Consider the following 18903-nt stretch of genomic DNA (forward strand, 5'->3'; position numbering starts at 1 on the left):
TAGAGGAGGGAGGAAAACTTATACCCACTGAGCTATTTTGCTGGGCTATCCAATCTGTACTCTTTATGTTGTTGGTAAATATCAGATTGTAGTTGTGTAGACTTGTATCAGTGTCCTGTATTTTATTCTATTGGGATAAATGCCTATTTTTGAGTCAGTAATACAGTTTTTATTACAATGGATTTGTAGTATAACTTAAAGTCAGGTGTAATGATGCCTTCAGCAATGTTCTTTTTGCTCAGAACTCCTTTGGCTATCTAGGGTCTGAAGTGCTTCCATATGAATGTTAAGATTTTTTCCCTATACCTGTGAAGAGTGGAATTGGAATTTGTACTACATTGAATCAAAATGTTAGTTCTATATTTACCGTGGGATGTCTTTCTACCTTCTGGTGTCTTTAATTTTTTCTTAAGACCTTTAAATTTTCACTGTAGAAGTCTTTCAGTCTAGTGGTGAGTTTATTATTATTATTTGTAATAAATGAATATTTATTTGTTATTTTCCCCCTCTTATTGCTCTCACTATGACCTCAAGTACTATATTGAATAGGAGTGGTGGAGATTAGACAGCTTTGTCTTGTTCCTGATGTTAATGAAAATGCTTCAAGGTTCTTTCCATTTATCATGATATTGGCAATGGTTTTATTGAGATCTGTTCTCTACATCCCTATGGTATAGGTTTTATTGAGATATTCTCTGCATCCCTATCTTCTCCAGGACTTGTATCATAAAAAGATGAGAGATTTTGTTAAAGCTTTTTCTGCATCAATTGAGATGATCATGTGATTTTTGTCATTGAATACGTGATGAATTTTATTTACTGTTTTATGTGTGTTAAAACATTTCCTACAGCTCTGGAACGAAGCCAACTTGATTTCAAAGAAAGGTCTTTTTGATTTGTTCTTGTGTTTGGTTTGTGTTATGGACAAACTTTACATTTATGATTATCTGGGAAGTGTATCTATAATTTTGTTGCTGTCTTTAACTGCTTAATATATGAGGATACTACTGACTTCATAAAGTAGAAGGAGAGAACTGATTCTCAAAAGCTGTGCTCTATTCTGTGACACTATTTCTGGGGAGACTTGTTGGGGGAAGCCCATATATTCAGCTCAGATAAACCCAATGACAAACCAAAGAACAGATACCACCAAAGTCCAACTTGGTAAGCCGATGAATTTTATTGGTGTTTCTTACAGGAATATGGGTGGGGAGTTACTGAAAGGGGCAGAAATGACTCAAAGAGAGTTGCAGCATCAAAGTCCTCTCCAGCATAAGTGATGGCTCACAAAAGCTAGAAACTGAGAGCACACTGAGCAGACTAGAGGCAGTGCAATAGCTTGTAGAGTGTCCTTTCCAAGCAGCTCAGCTGCTCTCTGCTTCTCCCAGGGAGTAGGGCTGATATGGGCTGATATCCACTACTTTTGGACAGCTTGGGTAATCTGTCACTTTTCTTGGGAATTCTGCTTGTCTGAGAGTGCCTCCCAGCAGTTCCCACAGTTTATATATGCCTGGGGAGGAGGGATCCTAGTAAACCTGGTCAGTTTCAGGGACTTCCTGGGGCTCTTTGTTTATTTCCTGAGATTAATCAGCTTCCCTGAGGGATGGAATGTTTCCCCTCCCTTACATCATCTTGTTGCTCCACTTCCTCATAAACATCTCTGATCTTAATGAACTCCCCCCTTAGATCATACTGCTGTTTCCTCTCCATTTACAACTTAGTGTTATTTTCCCCCTTGATCAATATGTATATTAAATGGGGGAAAGCTAAAAGCATTGCACTAAATTCAGTAACAAGATAAAAGTGCTTTCTCCAATCTTATTTAATGAAACCTGGAAGTTGTAGCTAGAGCAATACAAAAGAAAAACAAATAAAAAAGGATGCATGTAGAAAAGGGAGAAGTCAGAGAGCATTTGCAGATGGTACGGCTTCCTACATGAGGTCTTAAAGACACCAGTATAAAGCATCTAGAACTGATAAAGAACTTTCAGGAGAATGGTGGAATATGAATGTACAAAATAAGTCAGTAGCCCTCCTATGTAACAATGGCAAACATTGGTTTCTTCTGAGGATGAAATTAGAGAAATAATCTCACTCAAAGTTTCTTCAGAAAATACATTGGAATAAACCTAACCAAGGAAGTGAATGGCTTCTACAATGAAACCTTTAAAATACTAAAGAAAGAAATTTAAAAATTTTTGCTAGAAGCTGGGAAGAGTGCCTATCCTCTTGTACTGGAAGAATTAATACTGTGGAAATGGCCATCTTACCAAAAACAACCTACAGAGTCAAAGCAGTTTCCATCAAAATATAAACTTCATATTGAGGGACGTAGAATAAGTGACTTTAAAATTCACTTGGGAGCACAAAAGACCTTGGCTCATGAAAGCAAAAGCAGAACCTTGCTCATCCACATCCATTGCTGCTCTGGTCACAGCAGCAGGGACGCTGAGTCATCCTGGACATTCATCTTGGTATTGTGGAGGATGGCAATGTGGCACACTTGGACACAGTGGAATTTAATTCAGCCATAGGAAATAAAATTATGTAATTTTCCAAAAAAAAATGCATGGAATTGGAAAATATTATATTAAGTGATGTAACCCAGGCTCAGAAAGACAAACAGCATGTGAGGATCTGAGCTTCTAATCTTTTATGTGTGTGTATCTGCGTGGGAGTGAGGAAGGGTAGATTTCAGGAAATAGACAGGGACCTGTGTGAGGGAAAAGATAACTTCCAATAGAGAATTACTCTGTAATTAAATCTCATTTGATGTTTTCTATCCTGTATTTATAACCTAAAAGGCTGTGCTTGGTGAGGCTAGCATCTGACTATAAGAGCTATTTTAAATTCCCAATTCTGTTCTGTTAAGAATTGCTGTTCAAATTTACTTCCATTTGTACCGTGACAGAGGTTCCTCCATCTTGTATTCTGGCTGAGGCCATTAACTAGAATCCTATCTCCTTGATGGAAAATCCCATGGAAAATTACCAAACTATTTTAGGAGCCAAAAGGTCAAGATGTCCCAGCTAATTTATCTTAGCTTCTGTTAAACTGCGAGGAACCAAGCCCTTCTAGCCAACAGCTTATCTTAGCCTTTGTTAAATTGACTTCTTGCACAAAAACCCCTCCGGCTGACTGTTTATCTAAGTTTCTGTTAGACTACTTGCTTCTGTGAGGCTCCCTGTAACTACCAAGAAAGATGCCAGCATGTGTTTTGGGTTGTTTGTTTGTTTGTTTGTTTGTTTTGTTGTTGTTGTTGTTGTTGTTGTTGTTGTTGTTTGCCTTCAAAACCCCATGCTCTGGACACTCGGGGCCACACTTAGGACTCGAAAAGTTGAATGTAGCCCCAGCTGGCTGGAATAAAGACTTTCCACTGGCTCAAACTGTCTGAGTAGTCATCTTTGGTGGCCTCCCTGTGACAGTATTTCCTCTTCTAATTAGTAATCCTTATGAAAATGCTATGGAAGTCTGGTTTTTTTGCACGTCTGTACATTCAAATGTTCCAACTGGTTTTAATTTTCATTTTGATCTTGATCTTTCATCTTTCATCAGTTTGCATTATGTACATTTAAATTTTCTAATAAAAATTTGATTAAAAACAATTCTTTCCGGGGCTGCTCCATATGTAGTCAATATTATTTCTATCCGTATTTTGTGTTCTGACTTATGACTAAATACCTATACAATGCTGCCTTCTACACAGAGATGACCACAACAGGAGTCAGAATAAAACCATCAGCCACCAAATGTCATCATTAGTGCTTGCCTCAAACACTGGCGTATGGACATATATGTGACAAAATGAGACAACCAGATGGATCGTTGTTTTATTTCCAAATTAAGGTAACCACCTGCATGCTGATCCAATAAGATTTTTATGTATATTTCCTGAGCGGTAATTCATTAAAAATGTAAACTTGTCTTTAAGCTTTATGGAGGTCAAATTGAGATATCCACAGACTTCAGGCCACCTCATCGGTTTTGGTACTCTGGGTATTTATGCCTGCATCTCAAAGCTGCTTTACATTCTGCATCAATTTCAAAATAGATCTCCCAGGGAGTTTGGAAATCTCAGGGCAGATAAGTCACCTTCTTGGTTAAGTCTTAACTGTAAACCTAGACTTTCACACAGCGAGCCTCCAAGTCTGTCGAAATGAGCCCATTGAAATACAAGGGCCATGTATCTCTGGCTTCCAGACAGTTCTGCAGAAGGCCTGGCTTTGAGAATTGCAAAAGTCTGTGATTTCCTGGTGAGGAATTGTATGTGACGCAGCAGAGTGAACTGCAGACCTTTCGCCAGATGTTGGTACAAAACTGGAAATCACAGCTCCTCATGGTTATCTAACCCACAACCCGTAAAACCCACCAAACTCCACAAGTCGCAGCTTCTGGATTCTCTTTTAATCCTCTAGTCTTCAAGACAAAATCATTTCAAGACATAATCAACAATTATTACTAGTTTAATCAATCTTAGGGACTTTGGTTAAATACATACAAAGTGATACAATTTATTGTGGTAAAATAGTAGGTAAGGCTTTTTGATTTATCTTTTCTAAAATTTCTTTCTTTCTAAAATTTCTTTTTTTCCTTTGAGATGTGTTTGCTTCTCTTGTGTGTGTACTCTTGTGACTGACTGCAGAACAGGCCTTTCTGTGAAATATCAAAGGGAGTTCAGCTCTTCGACTGGCCATGCCTCAGTTTGCTAAAAAATCAGTCTGAGCATGGGTGTGCTGAACACTACTGGCTACACAGACCAGAAAACACTGTCTGAAGACATGCGCACACTACCCTGTGCTCTGTGATCCTGAAGAGTGGCCTTTGGACGCTGTTTTTAACCTGACTCCAGACAAGGCAGAGATACTTTTAAATGGTCTTTCTCTCACTTTCTGGGAGGATCTGACCTTCTGGTCTGAGTATGTTTGATATTAAAATGGTAGCAAAGAAAGGGAAGGGAGGTATGTGTTCAGCAAAACCTGGGAGAGGCACCATCATAGAAACAGCACCTCTGTCAAGAGCTAAGAAAGGGACTGTTCTAGATGAACACAAACAGATCAGGCCCCATCCTCAAGAGAGCATCCAGTTTGATTTCACTTGCTTGCCCCCTTTCTCCTCCCCTCTTCACACTCCTGAATATCAAAGCCAATGGCACATAGCAGTGCAGAGAACCAGGATGGGTTGCAGAATGGGCAAAGGAGAAAGGACCTTGGAGACAAAACTGTCCAACTTCCCAGACGATGAATGAGGTTACAAAGCTCCTTAGGTGTCAGCAGCAAGATGCAGGTATGAGAAGCCAGAATTCCTGGCTCTGCTGCAGAAGATTTTTCCTGAGCACACACAGGACGTGAAGATGTTCTGTTCTATAAGTCTCTATGCCTGTGGCTTCTTTTCCTCCAAGACATTGATCATATTTGCTTCTTAGAATCATGCCATCTCCCTTGGACTTGTGAAGGTTCTATGCCCCAGTGTAGGGCAATGTCAGGGCCAGGAAGAGGGAGTGAGTGGGTTGGTGAGCAGGTGGAGAGGGGAGGGGAAACCAGGAAAAGGAATAATATTTGAAATGTAAATAAAGAAAATATCTAATAAAAAAATCATGCCATCTCAAGAGACATAAAACCATGCCTGCCCCCTCCATCTTTCCCCCCCTTTCACTTTCCTTACCTTCTTTCTCTCCTTTCCTTCCTTGGTATAAATCCCTGAGAGCAGCAAAGATTGCACACCCACCCGAGGGAAATACAATTTGCTCTTGCCTGTAACAGTTCAAACTCAGCCTCCTGAGGTTTCCAAAGTCAAGGTTACCACCTTAAGTTCTGAATATATTTTTTAAAGGGAGACTCTACAAATAATCTGATACATTTATGTAAAATTAAAACTGAATTTATTTTAATTACATCTCACCCACCACATTCGGGTTTAAAATGATCCCCTATGGTTCAGTATCTAAAGTAGGCTGTGTGTGTTTATTTGGGTTTTTTTTCCAATTTTTTTTATTGGATATTTTCTTCATTTACATTTCAAGTACTATCCCAAAAGTCCCCTATACCCTCCCCCCGCCCTGCTCCCCTACCCACCCACTCCCACTTCTTGGCCCCGGTGTTCCCCTAACTGGGGTATATAAAGTTTGCAAGACCAAGGGGCCTCTCTTCCCAGTGATGGCTGACTAGGCCATCTTCTGCTACATATGCAGCTAGAGACACGAGCTCTGGGGGCACTGGATAGTTCATATTGTTGTTCCACCTATAGGGTTGAAGACCCCTTCAGCTCCTTGGGTACTTTCTCTAGCTCCTACATTGGGGGCCCTATGTTCCATCCAATAGATGACTATGAGCATCCACTTCTGTATTTGCCAAGCACTGGCATAGTCTCACCAAAGACAACTATATCAGGGTCCTTTCAGCAAAATCTTGCTGGCATATGCAATAGTGTCTGGGTTTGGTGGCTGATTATGGGATGGATCCCCGGGTGGGGCAGTCTCTGGATGGTCCATCCTTTCGTTTCAGCTCCAAATTTGCATAAGACCAAAATAAAACTAATAAAATGTTTCTCCCACAATTCTCTTGAACTATCTGTTTATAAATGACCTTTTAAAATTTGAGCTGAACTTGCCAAATTGACCATTTCTAGTATTGCACATGAATCCGTTTGGTTCATCTAATTCTTGACTCCAGTGCTACAAAGGACATATATTTTTTCCAGACATATAAAGGAGGGACGGGGGGTAAGTAGAGGAAAAGATGAGAGAGAGAGAGAGAGAGAGAGAGAGAGAGAGAGAGAGAGAGAGAGAGAGAGAGAGAGAGAACTCAATTGAGAAAGCTAGCACGACATAGCAAAAAGTTTCCCCAGTGAGCTCCCAATAAGAAAGAAAGAAAACACCAAACACCAACGATGGTAAAACATTTACTGGAAATATCCAAAGTCTTCAAAATTGTTATAAAACATAAACAAGCACACTTTAGCTGATCATTAGACATGAAAATCTTACCTTTTTTTCTAGGTAGATATGTATAGAGAAAGGAATCATGACAAGCATTTGCTATGGGTAAAGGCTCTAGGTAGTAGGCTACTGCATACCGATTATCTCACTGAGTATCATTTAGAAAACATTAGGCTTAGAAATCAAGACCCATTGGGCAGGGGACACTGACCTATTAACACCATCCCAGCCCATCATCCATCAAGACCACATAAGATTAACAAGCTCTTTGTGCAAAGTAGTTTTGGTTGATCAGCAATTGCCTGGGAACCCAGAGAAGGAAGGCTAGAGAGCTAATTGCTGATTTTTGGAAAACATGACTTTTTGTTTGTTTGTTTGGTTGGTTGGTTGGTTGGTTGGTTGGTTTTGTTTGGTTTTGTTTATTTCCTTGTAGATAAATCTATTCCCCAGTCTACAGTTTTATTTGCTTTCTATCATACTTAGCAACCTCATTTCTTTGACAGTCCCACTGGCGACTGGCATCCCAGGTCCTGAAGTCTCTCCCCTCTGCTTCTCTGATGATGAGTTAGCTAAAGCCTGATGAGTACATTCGTATGTGAGTTGTGTTTCTGATGGTTTGAGAATGTGTGCTTGATAGTCATCAACCACGGGAGGTAGGTAGTGCGTCCTGACTTTGTAGAGGAGTCTCAGGAAAGGCACCTTACCTCCCCATCACGGAGGTAAGTGGGTGTCAGCAGCAATTTGAATACAGAACCTAGTGAGTTGTCTACAGATCCCCAAATTGGGCTGCAATGTCTATTTTAAAAATCAGCTTCATCTATATATCTATACATTTAGATGTTTGAGCCATAAACAGGACAGCTAGACACTAAAAGGAACTGAGTCTCAATGGCCTAAGCCTGAGTGAATGGTAACAGTAGAGACTGCCTGTAGAGACTTTCAAGTTTCAAGTTTTTAAATGGGATCTGTCAGCAGCATTTGCCCATGGCCTGCATGGAACACTGTCAATAAAGGGCAGTGTTCTACCACGCTGATGGTTCTGTCTGCATCCATGTAACATGCAACGGATTACTACTGACATTGTCACACAAGTCCTTGACACATTAGGGACATTAGAGGAGCCACTGTATTTTGTCCCCACATGGAACAGTCTGAACACTCTCTCTATAAACCTAACCATGTTAGCAGCCCCCTCGGCAGAAACATTCAGTTGCTTTTGTCCCTGTTTGTAAACAGATAACCCCACGGACTTTTTAATGCATTCTCTGAGCATGTAAGGCTTTGTTATCCTGGCAAGGGGAGCTCAAGTCTAGAGAAAGACTCACTCTCGATCTGAGAGCACCACACCACATACTTTAAATTCTGCAATTGCATCTGGGAAAGGCACTCTTCACGTACGTGGTGTATCTGTTGACATGCGTTTTTGGTTGAAACACATCATTGGAACATACCTTTTACATACCTAAGACCCATCCAACATAGATGCTAATTTACGGCCTTTTTTTTTTTTCCATAAATAAGATTCAAAATTCGGATGGATTGGTGTTTAAGTTAATAAAATCTGTACTTGTCCCATGAGGCCTTGGTCTACAGAATCACAGATTGGACAGTGCCCATCTGGCCTGGAATCCTGCAGAAAACATCGCTATCTGACAGGCGTTGGCAGCTGGAGGCCATGGATTTAAGTTAAGCAATGTGATCTGCCCTGCTCCTGGCCCCTGAGCTGCCTAAGCTCAGCCCCAGATGAGGTGAAAAGACGGCTTTGTGGTCAAGTCTATCTTGACTCACAATTTCACTGTCTTATCATGACTAAAGCCGCTCACCGCGTCTGTGGTTTTCTTACATAAATTTTCAATCCAGCTCGTGTTATTATAAAGCTTCTTTTCCAGCCCCGATGCTGGGGCTGGACTTTTCGCTCGCATATTTTTTCCAGATGTGATGAGCTCTCCGTAGCCCTCCTGGTGAGCAAACGCGTATCCAGATCTTCTAGAGCTCGACCTGCGGGTCTGAGGCCTTCTGCTTCGCAGGGGTCTTTTCTTTCGCTGAGCTTTCTGCCACCGGCGGATCTGGAGAGAAAGAGCGCCACAGTGCAACCGTGAACCCAAGCATTAGACTCCAGACACCCAGCCACCGAGTAAAACGGAAGCCATTTTTGTTACTTAATTGAACGGCTACAACAAGAGAATCTTTGTCTTTACTCCAAAAGGAAACGTTAAGCCTAAAGCCGTAACATTCTCCACCTCAAAGAGGACACTAGACACTAATCAATTTTTTCCCGTTCTCGTGTAAACAAGAAACATTCCGATAAAATTCATTACTGACTCAATTTCATGGGCCATATGGTGAGTTGGGGGGTCAGGGGGTTGTTTTGTTTTAGTAACAGTGTTGGGAACAGAGCCCGGGATCTTGAGCATACTTTTGTATAGAATGTTATGTCTATAGTCCCAATACCCCGTCTTTCACCTCTCTTTCCCTTTTAGAGGCTCTCTAGATCTTGCAGTCACTAGTAACTGAATTAGGAGAAATTTTCAGAAATTAGACTCAGAATGTTCTCCCTCTTAAGGAAGGTCAACTTATCATGAGACTTCTGAGCTTTTCATTTATTCTGGTTTGGGGTGTGTGTGTATGTGTGTGTGTGTGCGTGTCTATGTCTGTCTGTCTGTTTTTCTGTCTGTCTGTGTCTGTGTTTATGTCTGTATGTGTATCTCTGTGTATGTCTGTGTGTCTGTGTGTGTGTGTCTGTGTATGTCTGTGTGTCTGTGTGTTTATGTCTGTATGTGTATCACTGTGTATGTCTGTGTGTCTGTGTGTTTATGTCTGTATGTGTATCACTGTGTATGTCTGTGTGTCTGTGTGTATCTGTGAGTCTGTGTGTTTATGTCTGTATGTGTATCTCTGTGTATGTCTGTCTGTCTGTGTCTGTGAGTCTGTGTGTTTATGTCTGTATGTGTATCTCTGTGTATGTCTCTGTGTGTGTGTCTGTGTGTGTGTGTGTGTTTATGTCTGTATGTGTATCTCTGCATATGTCTCTGTGTGTATGTAATTTACAAATATGAAGGTGTTGCTTTTTAAACAACATCTCCAGCACAGCCCCAAAATCAGAGGCTCAGGAAAACATTGTGGGGGGGGGGGTGCAGAAGGACCCAGAGGAACAGATTCCTGCTTCTAGGTAATGTCCCGAAACCTGACAGGGTATATGTACCCATCAACGTTCAACAACAGCTCTCAAATAAATAAATAAATAAATAAATAAATAAATAAATAAATAAGACCTAAACATCACTTGGGTAGGTCCCAATGTGCCTTCCCTCTCCCTAGGAAAGTGAGTGGAAACCAGAGGCTTTGCCTAAGTAAGTGATCCATTCTAATTTTCAGGTCTGAGGATGCTCACTAAGCAAAATATGACATTTATCCTTAGCACAAGAAAAATGGGCATCCTCAGATTGCCCATCAGTTTATGGGATGGATTCAGCTCAGAACCAACTCAAAAGGACCGACACGGGGATTCTGTGACTCACATGCCCCAGAATGTGAGAAACATGATGGTAAGAAAAGCTCAGAGCCCTGGGCCTCACTGGTCTGGCCTCCCTCACCCTACAAACAAATGTTATCATTCTTTGTGGGATGATAAAATGTGTCTCCCTCTCCTTCTCTTCTCTCTGCCATGAGTCTCAGCCTAGCCCAGCACTGCTGTGTTTGTCCTGTCTCCTAGGAGCCATTGAGATCTATTCTAATCTCTGGTCCAGGCTTCTCTATATACCCCGCTCTTTCTGTTGTTCTTCTATCTCTGCATTCCCAGTCCACTCAGCGATCTGCTGTTCCCTTTTAGTCTCTGCTCCTCAGGTAACAGGTCTCACTTATTTCCCAAGCCAATACTCTATTTCCATCCAAATGATGAGACCCTTTCACATCATTTGTCCAGATTCCTTATATGGTACCCTTAGCTTTCCCGGTAGCTTGCCCTTCTCTTACAGTAATACTCCAAAATGATTCCAGTGAGTCAGGGGTAAAAGTACTTCTAATCCATCACTCCATACCCACTGATAGCCCAATCCAACTCTTTTCACTGACATTCAGGACTAGTATGGTCAAGATGCGTGTTGGGGGAGAGAATCATCTACTCTATTATGATACCATGGACCTAGGAAAATTCCCTTAGTCATTCCTGTGCCTCTGTTTGGAAAGAGAAGGACGTCATTCATGAAAGCCACCAGCCATCCTTCAAGTACTCACAGTATCTCAAACATACCTGATCACTCAGGCTTGGGTATAAATACATCTTCAGAAATCTGACCACCACCACTGGCATGACTGACGTCACTGCTGTCAAGAGAACCACAAGCCAGACAAACTTCTGGCTCAGGGAGTGCCGTGCATTTCCTGCCATTAGAGACATAGACATCCTGGCTATAAAACTCCAAATCACCATAAAATCTCAATAATTACAAAAATTAATTTACAGCTATAGTTAGTGGTTATGAATCAAACTGATAACTATCTGCATTTAAAGACAAATCTTTGACACGATTAGGAAAGCCCGGGGAAGTGCTAACCTGATGGGGCGTTCCCTCACCTAGACTCCTTCCAGCTTTGCTGGGTTCCTTTCTTTCAACCTTACGATCCATGACCAATTTAGAGTTGTTCCTGATCAATGATTTGATGCAGGCCTATTCGCAAACAACGACCTCACTGACTGCCTGTGTCATAAGGAAACGCCACATCTAGCACAAGGGTAACCTTTGAAATTCTAGGCACCAGCCCAGAAAAGCTGCCTCAAAAGGAAGTTGCTATTTTTTTGATGCTCCCTTGGTTCTGAACTAAAGATCTGAGGAGATCCTGGAGGCTCCTAGTTTGATGAGAAGAGTTCCCCTGTGAACACTGAGTCAGCTACCCAACATGAGAGAGGGCAGGCCAGAGAAACTCACTGCCAAGCCTGGAGCCAGCTTCCAGACTTTACCCTCATTTCTCACATATTTATTGTTTGTCTAATCATGGAAGCAAAGGGAGGCAGGCAGATTTCGTGGGACTACACCATCCCTGCCCCTGTTCATTTTCTAGGGATTCATCGTGATACCTTCAACCAGCCAGGCCTGCATCCCAGTGTACCCGTGTTAACAGCATTCAAATGGGCTTTGGGTATAAGAGTTTGGCAACTGATTGGTATGTCTGCTTTTTCTAGCTTTGGAAAGTAAATCTGTCTACCAAAGAGCAGCCAACTCCAGTTGTTGTAAGCCAAGGGCAGAAACAAACTTGATTCAATCAATTAAATGTCTTTTTAAGCTCCTTGAAGCTCATTACCCACAGACAACTTTGAGAAAAACAGGCTTCATTTTAAAGCCACGCCACTCCCTGCTCCTGGTTACTAAGGAAAAAAACGTTTCTTTTTTTCTTTTTGTTTCTCTCTTTCTTTCTCTTTCTCCCTTTCTCCCTTTCTCCCTTTCTCCCTTTCTCTCTCTCTCTCTCTCTCTCTCTCTCTCTCTCTCTCTCTCTCTCTCTCTCTCTCTTTCTTTAAGAAAACTCCAATGTTAATCTAACTTTTGTAAACTTTCATTGGATCTTAGTAATTAATTAATTCATGGGATGGCATATGCTTAAATAGAAAGGATTAGTCCACACACAAACTACAATCTGCAGGGGAAGCAGTCCCATTTCGCATGTTAGAATGGTCTAACATAGACTAGAAATGCACCAAATGTTCGAGATTTGGTAACACAAAAGTAAATAAATAAACTGAAATTTAAAAACAGTTCTTGAGCCTTCCTTTCCTAACTGGCATGTTCTGATGACTAACCAACATGCCTCTACATGGTTGGAATCTTTTGGTAAACAAAGTATTAATGTGGTGTACTGAGCAAGATTGTTAGGATTTGAAGCAGTTACTGTATGTGAAGGAATGGACAAAGTTGAAAAACAGTGTCCCCACACTTACGCACACAGCTGGATGGAAACAGAAGCCAGGCCTCTGTGAAGACCACCACTTCAAAATCAGTCCTATGGCCCTTCTGACATAGACCTCATGAGAAATTGTTTTCTAGGCTGAGGTAATCAGAGAATGTACTCAAAGTACTATGCTGCCTGCTTGAGCCCAAAAGACTGGCTCTGAGCATCACTCCTTTCTAATTTGTTGAGGTGAACTCAGAAAATCTCTGTTCCTTACTTAGTCACCTGCAGTCGAGATCTCCAAACTTCTTGGAAAGTGTATTAATGGTTCTTGTGTACGAGTCAGTGATGGTGGCAGACTCATTTTGAAGCATGGACCTTAACACAGGAACACTGGATGTATCCCCTTTATTAAATGTAACTTCAAGACTTTAAGAAATTTTAGGGGTTCCTTGATACCCCATCAGACATCCGAATTCTCCCATGATGCCCCCATAGTCAAGTCACAATTTCTTGCATAATAATACTGTGGTTGACTTGTTTTATGTAAACCTGACAGAAGCTAGAGTTATTTGGGAGGGAGGACTCTCTATAAGCTTGGCCTGTGGACAAGTGTACAGTCCATTTTCTTTTTTCTTTTTTTAAATATTTTTATTAGGTATTTTCCTCATTTACATTTCCAATGCTATCCCAAAAGTCCCGCATATCCTCCCCCCCACTCCCCTACCCACCCACTCCCCCTTTTTGGCCCTGGCATTCCACTGTACTGGGGAATATAAAGTTTGCAAGTCCAATGGGCCTCTCTTTCCAGTGATGGCCAACTAGGCCGTCTTTTGATACATATGCAGCTAGAGTCAAGAGCTCCGGGGCACTGGTTAGTTCATAATGTTTTTCCACCTATAGGGTTGCAGATCCCTTTAGCTCCTTGGGTATTGTCTCTAGCTCCTCCATTGGGGGCACTGTGATCCATCCAATAGCTGACTTTGAACATCCACTTCTGTGTTTGCTAGGCCCCAGCATAGTCTCACAAGAGAGAGCTCTATCTGGGTCCTTTCAGCAAAATCTTGCTAGTGTGTGCAATGGTGTCAGCTTTTGGAAGCTGATTATGGGATGGATCCCCAGATACGGCAGTCTCTAGATGGTCCATCCTTTCGTCACAGCTCCAAACTTTGTCTCTGTAACTCCTTCCAATTTTTTGCTCCCAATTCTAAGAAGGGGCAAAGTGTCCACACTTTGGTCTTCGTTTTTCTTGAGTTTCATGTGTTTAGCAAATTGTATCTTATATCTTGGGTATCCTAAGTTTCTGGGCTAATATCCACTTATCAGTGAGTACATATTGTATGAGTTCCTTTGTGATTGGGTTACCTCACTCAGGATTATGCCCTCCAGGTCCATCCATTTGCCTAGGAATTTCATAAATTCATTCTTTTTAATAGCTGAGTCGTACTCCATTGTGTAAATGTACCACATTTTCTGTATCCATTCCTCTGTTGAGGGGCATCTGGGTTCTTTCCAGCTTCTGGCTATTATAAATAAGGCTTCTATGAACATAGTGGAGCATGTGTCCTTCTTACCAGTTGGGACCTCTTCTGGATATATGCCCAGGAGAGGTATTGCAGGATCCTCTGGTAGTACTATGTCCAATTTTCTGAGGAACAGCCAGACTGATTTCCAGAGTGGTTGTACAAGCTTGCAATTCCATCAACAATGGAGGAATGTTCCTCTTTCTCCACATCCTTGCCAGCATCTGCTGTCACCTGAATTTTTTATCTTAGCCATTCTGGCTGGTGTGAGGTGGAATCTCAGGGTTGTTTTGATTTATATTTCCCTGATGATTAAAAATGTTGAACATTTTTTCAGGTGCTTCTCTGCCATTCGGTATTCCTCAGCTGAGAATTCTTTGTTCAGCTCTGAGCCCCATTTTTTAATGGGGTTATTTGATTTTCTGGAGTCCACCTTCTTGAGTTCTTTTTATATATTGGATATTAGTCCCCTATCTGATTTAGGATAGGTAAAGATCCTTTCCCAATCTGTTGGTGGCCCTTTTGTCTTATTAACGGTGTCTTTTGCCTTGCAGAAGCTTTGCAATTTTATGAGGTCCCATTTATCGATTCTCGATCTTACTGCACAAGCCATTGCTGTTCTATTCAGGAACTTTTCCCCTGTACCCATATCTTCAAGGCTTTTCCCCACTTTCTCCTCTATAAGTTTCAGTGTCTCTGGTTTTATGTGGAGTTCCTTGATCCACTTAGATTTGACCTTAGTACAAGGAGATAGGAATGGATCAATTCACATTCTTCTACATGATAACCGCCAGTTGTGCCAGCACCATTTGTTGAAAATGCTGTCTTTTTTCCACTGGATGGTTTTAGCTCCCTTGTCAAAGATCAAGTGACCATAGGTGTGTGGGTTCATCTCTGGGTCTTCAATTCTGTTCCATTGGTCTACTTGTCTGTCATTATACCAGTACCATGCAGTTTTTATCACAATTGCTCTGTACTACAGCTTTAGGTCAGGCATGGTTATTCCACCAGAAGTTCTTTTATCCTTGAGAAGAGTTTTTGCTATCCTAGGTTTTTTGTTATTCCAGATGAATTTGCAGATTGCTCTTTCTAATTTGTTGAAGAATTGAGTTGGAATTTTGATGGGGATTGCACTGAATCTGTAGATTGCTTTTGGCAAGATAGCCATTTTTATAATGTTGATCCTGCCAATCCATGAGCATGGGAGATCTTTCCATCTTCTGAGATCTTCTTTAATTTCTTTCTTCAGAGACTTGAAGTTTTTTATTATACAGATCTTTCACTTCCTTAGTTAGAGTCACACCAAGGTATTTTATATTATTTGTGACTATTGAGAAGAGTGTTGTTTCCCTTATTTCTTTCTCAGCCTATTTATCCTTTGTGTACAGAAAGGCCATTGACTTGTTTGAGTTAATTTTATATCCAGCTACTTCATTGAAGCTGTTTATCAGGCTTAATTAATGATTGATATTGGAGGACCCAGCCCATTGTGGATGGTGCCACTTATATCTTATAGTCATCTGGGGTGCTATAAGTAAGTAGACTGAGCAAGCTATGGTGAGCAAGTCAGTAAGTTATGCTCCTTCATGGCCTCTGCATCAGTTCCTGCTTCTAGGTTCCTGACTTGAGCCTCTGCCCCTGACCTCCCTTCATAATGGACTATGGTCAGGATATGTAAGATGAAATAAACCCTTTCCTCCTCCATTTGCCTTTTGACATGGTGTTTTGTCACAGCAATGGGAACCCTAACCAAGACAAACACTCAACTCTCATCAGAGTCAGTGTTTATTTAACCAGGATCCATCCCAATGCTCTATATGTAATAACTCATTTATCTTCACTTTTTTCTATTGAAAATAGGAACGATTAATAACCCAGTTAATAGATAAATATTAAATCATGGAAAGGAAAGAAAATTTGTTCAACACCACACAATTTGTTAAGTGGTGGAGCTGGCCTTTAAACCCTTATATCTATCCAGTCTTCTGGCCACTTCTAGAAGGATGCTCAGAAATCTGTAGAAAGCGCTAACTTATGAATCACTTCTCTTTCATCTAAATGCAGATGATGTCTGTAGAACTCTGGCAGATATGCTGGTGGTAACCTGGTATAAGGAGAGCTGGCTTTTCCCCTTCCCTGTTTTAGAATAAAAAACAACTTTTCTCATGCTGTAAATACACATGCAATGACCCTTGTCTTCTAGAGAACAGCCTACTGCATCTTAACCAAGGGAGGCTATAAGATCTATCCGGCAAGGAAAAAAAAGCAGTCTCTTAGAACCTCTTTCATGTCTGGAAGTCTTCGGGTGAACCAATCAACTCCTAGAAAAAAAGAGTGCTGACCATTTCTAGCCCCACATGACACAAAAACAAGTCATAGAGGCAAAGGACTTTGAGTGTGTCACAAGGCCTCACAACAGGAAGGATCACTTACCAACAAAGGGGAAATGGCGTGGGAAGATTCCAAAGACACCATCACTGTGCATGGCCAGTAAAATGGAGAAATAGGTGGCAACACTGCCCCAGATGAAGACGTGATTAACCACAGTCCAGTAACTCGTGTCCAAGGCTATCTGCAAATAAAGTCAAATGCCAAAAGAGAGGCCTTTTAGACATAAAAAAAAAAAGATGGTGTACACAGAAGCTTGCCTCCAGGATTGCTCTGGAACACGAAGATTACTGGACCAACCACACACCTCCACTTCTGTACACACCCAAATGGCCAGTGCTAGACAAGTGTCCAGCACTTAGGTATATGGGCAACTATATCTGCCAAGGTTAAAACAGCCTCAGAAGGGGAACTGTCAAGAGTTTTATTATTTAATAATTTTATGTGATATTTTGATATAACCATCCCAACTCATTCCTATGACCCCTTTCTTGTATTTCTCAAGTCACAGAAAAGAAGAATCTCTGACTTTTTATCATACAATCTGTGTGGTGTGGGAATGTGTCCCCCATCCCTTTTTCCCTTCCTGTATCTTGTGTGGCAGCTGTAATGCAATTTACACCTCAGAAGCCTCAGGAGACATGCAGGTAAAGGACTGTAGACCCCTACTCTATCTGCAGCATAAATACATCCCTCTGTAGACACAGAAATATGTTCTATTCCCACTGTAGTTTGCTACCCTCCAAAGTGTTGAAGTGAGCACTAAAGACACTAGAAGCAGAAGATAATGAACTCCAGGACCGTTACACCTGAAGACAGCCCTGCAGTCCATCCTGGTCAAGACCTGCTAATTATCTAATGTATTGGGCAACCAGGACAGTAAACCCAAACCTGAAATTCTTTCTTCCACCACCTGTCATTTCATCACCTGCAAAAGAAAATAGCCTGGTCCATGTTATAAGAAGGAAAAGAAATCATAATCCACATTTTAAAATGAGGGCCCTGCTAAAAGAGTGGGTTTCTCCCCTTGAAACAGAACCAATCAGTGTGACTGAGAAGCTCTAGGGGGACCGCTAAGCAGCAGGGGACTTCCTAAGGGGACACAAACAACCCTGAGGATAAAACCCACTTGTGATGTTAAAGCATGAAACAGAAAAACCAAAGGGAAATCCCCACTGGTGAGAGCTGCCTGTGTATCCTGGAACAAACAAGTGCCAACAACAGGGAGCACAGGCCGAGAAACCTTTGTGAATCTGTAGCTATCTGAGTCATAAGCCCAATTACAGTTACTTGGATTTTTGAACAAAATAAAGGGTAGATAAAGATGTGCCGATCAAAGGTATGCTAAAAGAAAATTGTCCTCAGCCAACAGTAGCCTAGATTTTCAGACTGAGAGGACCGTTCAAATCCCTGACAAATCAGTTAAAAAAAAACAAATCACATTCTGGTGGTGTTCTTATAAAGAACATAAGCTTTTAGATCAAGAAGGCACTATCCGAATATAAAAAGAATCAGCCAACATCTATCTACCACAGTGAAACTGGGCTATAGAAATGTAGCAATAAAGTTGACAAGGGGCGGTGATGGGGCAGGAGGAGCTCTAGCTGATGAGTCTTATTCTCACTTAATATAGTGTTTAAATACAAAGATAAAGGATGTTTAAGCTCAAATTTTAACATCCAACTACTCTTTCTGAACCAACTTCAGAACCTATGTTAAAGGAGTATCAGTCAGTAGCATTCTGAAACAAAACATGCCGTCATTTATAAGCCAGAATTGAGGATGAGAGTAAAGACAGAGGGAAAAAAGAAAAATCACAACAGCCTCAAACCACGGGCCCAGCCACAGACCCTACAATAGTGTCCTGCTACAAGATATGCTAGTGAAATGATGACACACAGCTTGTGGGAACAACCAACCAATATCTGCTTTGACTTAAGACCCACTCCACAAGATGGAACCCACACCTGACACTGCTTGAGACTAGATAGCACTGAGACGTAGGGTAAAACCAAATACCACTATTATAGAAGAGCTAAAAAGTAGCAATAACACGACTCCTAATGACATTCTGCCATCCTCATATAGCAGGGCTTGCTCAGCCAGCATCAGAGAAGCTCCCCCCCTGCAGCAGATGAGAATAAACACAGAGACCCACAGCAGACATGAGTGTGAAAG

At 41.3% G+C, this 18903-nt stretch overlaps 1 protein-coding gene across 3 annotated transcripts in view; it reads right to left on the reverse strand.

Moving 5' to 3' along the window:
- Positions 1-6881: 6881 nt before the first annotated feature.
- Positions 6882-18903, reverse strand: part of Atp8b4 (ATPase, class I, type 8B, member 4) — a 179697-nt gene continuing 167675 nt past the window's right edge. For all 3 annotated transcript variants that reach the window (XM_006499495.1, NM_001359975.1, NM_001080944.3), the window contains 3 exons: positions 16771-16909; positions 11184-11314; positions 6882-9000 (listed from right to left, as the gene is read on the reverse strand). In XM_006499495.1, the coding sequence (XP_006499558.1) occupies positions 8719-9000; positions 11184-11314; positions 16771-16909 (552 nt within the window). In that variant the 3' untranslated portion in view covers positions 6882-8718. The remainder of the gene's footprint in view (positions 9001-11183; positions 11315-16770; positions 16910-18903) is intronic.

This window comes from Mus musculus, chromosome 2 (genome assembly GCF_000001635.26).
Source record: "Mus musculus strain C57BL/6J chromosome 2, GRCm38.p6 C57BL/6J".
NCBI classification, from domain to species: domain Eukaryota; kingdom Metazoa; phylum Chordata; class Mammalia; order Rodentia; family Muridae; genus Mus; species Mus musculus.